This window comes from Cyclopterus lumpus, chromosome 1 (genome assembly GCF_009769545.1).
Source record: "Cyclopterus lumpus isolate fCycLum1 chromosome 1, fCycLum1.pri, whole genome shotgun sequence".
NCBI classification, from domain to species: domain Eukaryota; kingdom Metazoa; phylum Chordata; class Actinopteri; order Perciformes; family Cyclopteridae; genus Cyclopterus; species Cyclopterus lumpus.
Window position 1 is genome coordinate 10,307,687 of NC_046966.1, and position 8,681 is coordinate 10,316,367.

General features: G+C 43.3%; 1 protein-coding gene across 1 annotated transcript in view; it reads left to right on the plus strand.

Annotated features, from left to right (window-relative positions):
• The window catches only part of pkd1a (polycystic kidney disease 1a), a 57,595-nt gene extending 49,115 nt beyond the window's left edge, over nucleotides 1–8,480 (plus strand). The window contains exons 47-56 of the mRNA XM_034530780.1: nucleotides 338–532; nucleotides 657–796; nucleotides 1,590–1,720; nucleotides 2,142–2,244; nucleotides 2,384–2,509; nucleotides 3,191–3,362; nucleotides 3,480–3,770; nucleotides 4,020–4,154; nucleotides 4,640–4,966; nucleotides 5,150–8,480. Of these exons, the coding sequence (XP_034386671.1) occupies nucleotides 338–532; nucleotides 657–796; nucleotides 1,590–1,720; nucleotides 2,142–2,244; nucleotides 2,384–2,509; nucleotides 3,191–3,362; nucleotides 3,480–3,770; nucleotides 4,020–4,154; nucleotides 4,640–4,966; nucleotides 5,150–6,184 (2,655 nt within the window). The 3' untranslated portion in view covers nucleotides 6,185–8,480. The remainder of the gene's footprint in view (nucleotides 1–337; nucleotides 533–656; nucleotides 797–1,589; nucleotides 1,721–2,141; nucleotides 2,245–2,383; nucleotides 2,510–3,190; nucleotides 3,363–3,479; nucleotides 3,771–4,019; nucleotides 4,155–4,639; nucleotides 4,967–5,149) is intronic.
• The last annotated feature ends 201 nt before the right edge of the window (nucleotides 8,481–8,681 follow it).

Here is an 8,681-nt window from a genome sequence, read left to right on the forward strand (position 1 = left end):
GGTTGATAATATTGTGTGTTTTTACAGCTTGTGCTGCTCCCTTGTGGTAAAAACAAAATCTATTGATTTAACAAATGCATTATCCTGCTGCTTTGGTGTCCTTGAAACACTTAAAATGAATGAAAAATGCACCAACCTTTTTCTTTATTAAGCTAACATTTCATACATATGGTACAAACATCCAAAAGACTAAATTCCTATTTGGCTGTTGTCATGTTAACGATTTGTATTCAACTGAGATTTTCCTAGTTTAAATTTTGGGCAGAGTAAATTCAACAACCTCCAAAGTCAACAGGTTGTTCCTAAACTAACAGCTGTTGCTTCCTCTGTCCCACAGGTGTTGTGCGAGGCCGTTTACTATGCAGTGTGTGTGCTACGTCTGCGTCCAGAGGATCAGGATGTGCTGGTGGAGTTCCCCCGGCTGGAGAGAGTGGTCCAACGGGTCCACAGGGTGAGTCCTCCACAGGGCTTCGCTCTGTCTCAGGCTCGGCACCAGGCCCGCAAGGTCCGCATGCTGCACACCATGCTGAAGGTGAGTCAGAAAGAGAGAGACGTGCAAGGTTAAAGAGATGATTCTGGAGATTGTCCTAATATCTTTACGTGTTGGAGAGCTCTATATCGTCTTTGTTAACTAAATATTTTGATCTCATTTTTAGAATTTCCTGGTTTACATGTTTTTCCTGTTGGTGGTTTTGATACTCAACTACTCCGATTCGGCCAAAGATGCACACAGCCTGAGACTACGCACCCAGCTGCAAGGAGCACTACACACACCTGTGTACCACAACATCAGCAGGTACATACACACACACACCCTAACCTTTCGTTCCGTTGAGAATGACATCTCATTTTTCAAGGGTGACCTTCTGCCTTCTTCAAAGTTCAATATTTCTGAGCTCTTTGGTGTGTAACTGTGTCCCAAAAGAGAACAAAAGGGGAAAGATTAGCTCAAGCAAACTGTGTCCTTAACTGCAGAGTATCTCTTTACAGTAGAAAGGTTTCCATACAAATGTATGGCACATTTGACCAGAATTTTTAGGAAATTGGCAAAAAGAAAACGCGATTGAATGCTTGTTTCCATCCACTAACGTTATGTGATTAACAGGAGTTGGTAGGTGGTGCCAATTTTCCAATATACCATTGCAGAAGAAAACATTGCATTTAAAAGAGGGCCAGTCAAACCTGAAATGGTGAAAAAAAAATGTAATGCAACTATCATATTTAAATATATATCAATATTTCTAGTTTTAATGTGCGGAAGGTTACGTGTGGAGTGATGAGCATAACGTTTTTTTCTTTTCAGCAGAGCATAAACATGTGTCATGTCTTGCTTTTATTGATATTGTACATAATTTCAACCAAGACAAACTTTTTTGCGATATTTTAAGATTGAATTTTTGGCCTTTCCATTCAGGTTTTTTGAAGCACAAATTGAAAATGTGCATTAAAATAGGAAGATGGAAATGCACCTAGTGTGTGCACGCATAGTTGTTAATCAGCCAATGTTTATCCAGCATTGTGACAACTCTGCAATGTAGCATATGGCAAATACACAATTTAATGTAACCCTCTATTTTTTCTATTTTTAGCCGAGCTGATGCTCTAATGTGGCTGAATGAGTCACTGTTGCCACAGATACTGGATGACTCTGCCCTCTTGAGAAACACAGGAAGTGTGTTGCTCGGCACGCTGAGGCTTCGTCAAATCCGTGACACACAGGGTAAGATTGAAATGGTAACCCATTCACAACCATTCATACACTGATGGGAGGGGCTAAGGTGCTAGCTGCCCATCAGGAGTAGCTAACATTCATACTCACATTCATACACCGTAGGCACAGCTACGGGAGATATTTGGGGTTAAGTGTCTTGCTCAAGGACACATCGACATGGGCTAGAGGAGCCGGGGATCGTCCTGCTCACCACAGCCACAGTCGCCCAGTAGTATCTTATTTGTAAAAATGTGATAAAAGGTCATAGTGTAAAATACGTCATAGCAAATCATGTCATAAAAAAATATTATGACAGTAAAGTATGTCATGAAAAGTCATAGTATGTCATAAGGATGTCATTAAAGGGTGTTTGAATGTTTGCATCTTTTGATAATTGATTATATTAATGCAATTCAATCTCAATTTGCAGGTAGTTCCAGGGCAGGGGGCAGTATTTTGGGAAAGGGTTGGGTTCCAGCTCCGACCAAAGACGCTGAGAATGTCACTGCTTTCGGAACCAGCGATGCAAACGGGTAAAGGGAGGATTAAAACCCTGGCTTTAACAAGGCAACCGTTAAGCACTTTTGGTCAGTTTCTGTGTCTATTTAACATCTGGTCTTATCATTCAAATGTGTTTTCCCCCTCTGTGTCTTCTTCCACTCATATTTGTAGGGCGTGGCTTTTGGGGATGATGAGGGAGTCTAACGGGGGAGATGTGATCCAGCAGTTGAACAGAAACCTGGCGGAGGCGTCCTCCTCCTTACAGCAGCTGCAGAAGCTGCACTGGCTTGACTACAGGTAGTGAAAGACTGTTACTAATTTATATATATATATATATATATAAATAAAACAACATTTGAAGTCAAAGTTACACTAACATGTAGAACTGAGAATAATAATATCCCAGTGCGCTGCTAGATAGTAAATACTAAGGCCAAGGCAAAAAATAAATAAAATTGGAATTTAAATTGGGCCTGTGAACAAATTTACCAATGATTGACAATAAAACAGAACAATGCATACTCGTGGCTTTATATTTGTTTTATTCTGCCTGAAGTGCAATTTGTCTTTAAGCTTGCAGTCATTGAAAAGCTGCACATGAAAACAATAGAAAACTATTTAGTCAAGAAGGTGGGATGGCTTTCAACAGTTGTTCTGAGAATAATAACGAATGGCATAAACAAAACTTAAATTCCACATTTGGAATTAGGTTGCAAATATTCAAGGGGGAACAACTGAAGGTCAATAAAAGGTTTGCCACTTACAGCCCACTAAACTGTGTCTTTTGAACAATATTTTTTTTTAATAAAACTTGCTGTGATGGAAACGCCCACCTTAAATAGGATACATTTAATAATAAAATTGGTTCCAAAACAGAGAGGGAACCAAAACAGGAAGTGACTCAGTGAACTATCTTGAATCCTGATCTCATCATAGTCATTAAGTGTGTTCCCATTTTGTCTGTGTGTCTTTTTATAGGACCCGTGCTGTGTTTGTGGAGTTCTCGCTCTACAACATCAACACAAACCTCTTGGCTGTTTTCTCCTTCCTCATTGAGTTTCCAGTTTCTGAGCGCGCCCAGTCCAGCCTTGACCTCCTAGTCGTCACTCTGTGGCCAATCACAGGCCTGGATTTGCAGCTCCTTCTCATGGTAACCACAGACAACCCATTGAACAAATATTACCTACCATCTAGCTACACCTGGATCCTTTCCCTGTCCTTGTTAATTTGGCAACATATCTCCAGTTTAACGTTTCGCCTTTTCCAGATCGTCCTCCTCGGCCTGGTGTTGTATTTCCTGTTGCGGGGGATCTTGGGCCTCCTTAGAGAAGGCCATGTGTACTTGCTTTCAACCTGGAGACTCCTGGGCATCTGCAAACTGGTTCTGGCAGTGTCTGTGTGTGGGCTGCACCTGAGCCGCTGCACCATGGCCACGCAACAGTGGGCGTTGTACCTGAAGCACCCTCGGGACGCCTTCACGGACTTCTACCCCCTGGCCAGACAGAGTCAGATGTACACAGCCATGTCTGCCCTGCTGCTGTTCATACTGGTGCTCAAGGTAAGAGACAAAGGCCAAGGAAGGTGGGGCTAACTGCAAACTACAAAAAGATTAAACATTTAGCAATTCAGTTTTTTTGCTCAAATTGCTGCGTAGATAAAATGTATCTGGACAAAACTGTGTCAAATAAAAGGTGATGCACTTGTGTTATAACAGCTACAATTGATTGCAGAACTACGAGAACTATTTGTAACATACTGGAAGTGTACATTTATTATTGCCCCTCATGCTCCCTGTCTGGTCATCCAGGCGTCCCACCAGTTGCGGTTTCTCCGAGAGTGGGCCGTGTTTGGCAGAGCTCTGCGGTGCTCCGTCTGGGAGCTGCTGGCAGTCGCCCTGGCATTGCTGCTGTTGGTGCTGGCGTACTCACACACAGGACACCTGGTCAGACTTCTTCTTCTCTTACTCGCTGGTTCCCTCCCACACACAGACAAAACATAATAGAAACCTACATACATAAACTACATAATACATAACTATCCAATATCCATCCACCTGTGTGTTTGTTTACCTTTAATGCACGGTCATTTGTATTCTGTTCAGAAACACTTCACAATCTACACTTTATTTACAATGACAATACACAGAATCTACCATTAACAAAACAGCTTCATATATATTGTTGGAATAAATAGCAGCCTTACTGTGTACACCTTGATGCCAAACAGTTATACTAAAAGAGAACAATAGGATATAATATATTAGATATTTGCCTACGTCTAAAATATATGCTTCACCTTAAAATGAGAATAACTGACCTGTCAAGATACATTATTATTGACCTTTTGTTTCCATGTTCTGGTTCCCTGTAAAGTACTGGGAGAGATGAGCTGTTTTTACTTTTCCTTCATCTGTCTCCTCCGCTCCAGCTCTTCCACTCAGTATATGACGGCTACAGAAGTGTGAGCGCTGCCTGCCGGTCACTGTTGGGTGCCGATGGACGAGGCCTCCTCTCATGGCGTCCTAGCTGGACAGTTACGGGTCCCTCGAGCACTGTCTTTGCATTGGTTTTCCACACGAGCTTCGCTGTTCTCCGGCTTGTGTTGCTATGGTTTGTCACCTCTGTGTTACTGAGGAACTACCGGCGTGCACGAGCGGAGCTGTACCGTCCAGCTGTGGATCTCCAAGACTACGAGATGGTCGAGTTGTTTCTCAGACGCCTCAAAATGTGGATGGGACTCAGCAGGGCCAAGGAGGTACGTTTCCGGTTTCTACAGCTGTTAGTTAGTTTGACTGATTTTCATAAAGACTTTAGAGATTTTACAGGGACAAATGTGAAAACATGAATGGTAGGTGACACTCCATTCATAACTACTGTATGTCTCTTGTACTATTTAGAAAGACATACTTCAATCCTCACACTTTTTTCCTCTTCTTAGTTTCGTCATAAGGTGCGTTTCGAGGGCATGGAGCTGCCACCTTCCCGTTCGTCCTCCACCAGCGACTGTAAGTCCTTATGCTTGCCACCACTGGACGGTTCCGACTCCTCTCCCACCCCAGACGGTGTCGATGCGGGTTCTGAGGCCTCGTGGCGTCCTGCCTCCTCCAGCCCCTGCAGCCTGACAGAAGCCCCGGGGATCGGCCTGGGACTGGGGTTGGGCCTGGGTTTGGGGCTCGGTCCGGGAGTGGTGATGGGAAGTACCAGCTGGAGGGAGAGAACAGAGACTGAAGCCTCTCTGAGGAGGCTCCTGCCCACCCTGGAAGCCCTGCTGCAACAGCTTGACCGCGTCACCATGGCAACAGAGGATCTGTACCACATTGAGTGTAGAATGGAGCAAACCCAGAGGAAAAGGAGGCGGAGAGAGAGGGGAGGTGGTGGTAAGGGAGGGAGGAGCGAGGCAGGACAGAGAGGAAAAGGTGAGGACAAGGGCTCTGTTGGATGGAGAGAACGAAAGAGTGGCAAGGAAAAACACAAAGGGAGCAAAAAAGGTAAAAAGATGGATAAAAGTGAAGGTCGAAAGGACTGTGGAAACACTGTTGCCAACCACAAAAAGACTCCAGTAGCCGCACCTGTTCCCTTTTTAAAGCCCAGACCAGCCTCTGCCACTACACATACGCCCGCTCCTCAATCATTAGCCAAACCCTCCGTCAGTGCACCTCCCCCGCCATCGGTCACCGATAAATCTGCCTCTGACGCCTCCTCCCTCCCCGTCTCATCAGCAAACACTGCCCCTTCCCATGTCCTGCTTTCCAAAACACCCTCTGCACCCAATTGTACCCCTGCACCTACACCTTCCTTGCCCTCTACCCCTGCTCCAACACCCAGTGGCCGGGACTGGGACCCCCTCACAGAGAGAGAGATCCTCCCCTCCTCCAGCCTGTTCAACCACCCAGCTCACACTACCACCAATCCTACACGCAAGCGAAAATGCAAACCTCCACCCCTCAAAAACAAGGTGCACCCCAAATCCTGAGGTCTCTGGATAAAGGGACAACCAGAAGTGCAAGATGGTGGATTAAAAAGTCAAGTAAATGTTGGGTTATGGATGAGAGGAGCACAGGGGCAGCAGGTTCTGTCCCCCAGGTGCCCCTCTCCAAACCCAAGTAGTGGATGGGAACAAATAGGGAATAGCACATGAAGGAACCAAGAAGAATCACAAAGACAAGCAGTTTGGGGTAATGAAAGATGAACAGAGAGCAATACAATAAGACTTTGCAGGTTTACAATAAGTGATCTGTCCAAATCCCAGTTCAGGTCCCTCTCAGAACCGAGGTGCAGGTCACCAGACGCTAACTGAGCTGGTTTTGTCAGCCATGTAAAGGTCAACATTGAAACCAAGAAATACTCCTTTTCCTTATTTCACCGAACTAAAACTGATCCCAGGTGGCCCTGGAGGTCACATGGGGTCACTGACAGGAGCACACGAACGTGCTCACCTAAAGATTTAACCAACTGAAAGCAGACAATGCAATCAGTCTTTTTGTGATTTCTCAGTTATGTTGTCCGTCTACATATTTTTCGTATTGTATATTTTGGTCACCATGGGTAATTGTGGCCTGTTTGAAAATAGTCCTTTTTTTATGAATCCAAATTTGCATGCAGGCACACACAGTTATACGCACATGCAGGTGTACACATGCATGGAAATAACACTGTAGGCACAGACCCGCTAAGTGTAATGTGCCGTACACTTCAGCCCACTGAGGGACAAGAGAAAACCAAATGAAGCATACACACACACACAAGGTTGTTGGGATACCAGCAGCCAGTTTTTCAGGGTGCAGATATAACCGTTCTCTCCATGCTGCAGATGTACGTAGAAAGGAAAAAGATCCAAAGGTAAATGGAAGCAAAGCGTAGTGAGTGGGGGTAGTGGAGAACAAAGTAGCGCTGGAGTTTTAGCAAGAAGCTGTAAAGATTAGATGATGCTCAGTGGAAAAGTTTGGTTGTACAATAAGCAGGAAGGAGTTGCAGGAAGGAGTTGCCTTCACTTATACAGTACTGAACTTTTACACAAGTTCACCCATCATAAAGCTATACTGAATCCCAGTCTGATTAGCTTTTCTCAGTGTTGTGATTTAAAAGCACTTTTGTTCAGATGTACCGTAGTTGTTTTTTGATGAGTTGTGTTAAGTAATAAGCTTGGTGTCCAAACCAATAGAGAAAGCTTCACTCATACTGTATCTTAACTATAAACGTTGCCAAAGCTTATGCGTCATGTATGCATTCAGAGTGTTATCATACCAAGTAATTCATTTTGTACTAGCACTTTATTTCCTAATGGAGCTGTTATGCCATGTATAACTCCTGTGTCAAGTTTTTATTTACATATCTTAAGACATTACAGCAACGTCCTAGTACGTGTTATTGAGGTGTGAAAACCACAGCCAGCAGTTTTGTCTGCTCTTGGTAGTTTTGTTGTTAACTATGTTTTTGTTTCTTATTTTGAAAATCATACGTAATTCGTGTGTCCAGTGGGCAAATCTCAGGGAACCCACCTTTCCCCCCCCCCACCTCCCCCACCCAGCCTGGAAAGACAACCAGGAAAACCAAAACTGGGGGCAAAATGTTTGTTAATAATAATAATAATAATAATAATAATAGGAAATTATATATTAGATGGTTAAATCATGTCTGTTTTATAATTCCTTGTAGAGTTGCATGTCAGTGCCATTTTGCTGTTTAAAGGATATGAAAAGGCATATCTCTTCCAATCAAACCCCAGCGTTGCACAACTTAATGCTAAAAATACTAACGCAATATTATTATTTTGAAACATTATCTCACCTTATTCCTGCCCATTTACATGTAAAAGATCTCTAATTTTTTCACCCGGCCCTGCTTCATCTGTGTTTGTACATTTCTGTATATATTGGTGCTTTGTGGTGTGTATATTTTTGCTTTTCATGATCAGCATTGTTTATGTGCTGCAGTGGCATATGCATTAGGTCAAGCACTGGTGTTGCAAAGCCCAAAGTTGTACATGTCTCCAATCTAACTGAAGCACGACAGCCAAAGCCATCAATGCATTTAATAGAAATCTTTGACAAACCACAGGAAGCCGAGTGGTCAACATTCTGTTCCTGCTCTGCGTGTAACAAGATGGCGCCAAAGCCCGTTGTCTTTGTGTTGTATTGTGTATTTTGCTTTAAAATAGTGTCACTAATTTGTCTATGCTCTCATCTGTATCTCATATCTGTATTGTTGCAGTTGTAGCACTTCTCCTGCTTTTGCACTTGACAAAGTCGAATAAAGCGATTGACAGCTGAGCTGTGCATAATGACATCAAATATGTAAATTACACCCCCATCGTTTTACTAAAGGTATGAAGCGGTCACAAATAGCAAAACCTTTTCATGTTCACTTTATTTCACACACACACCCTGCTCTCTAACGTAGTGTTCTTTCCAACTTTACTCATGTCAAACATCATGATATAGTGAAAAGCATTAACATTTTTGAAAAGTATG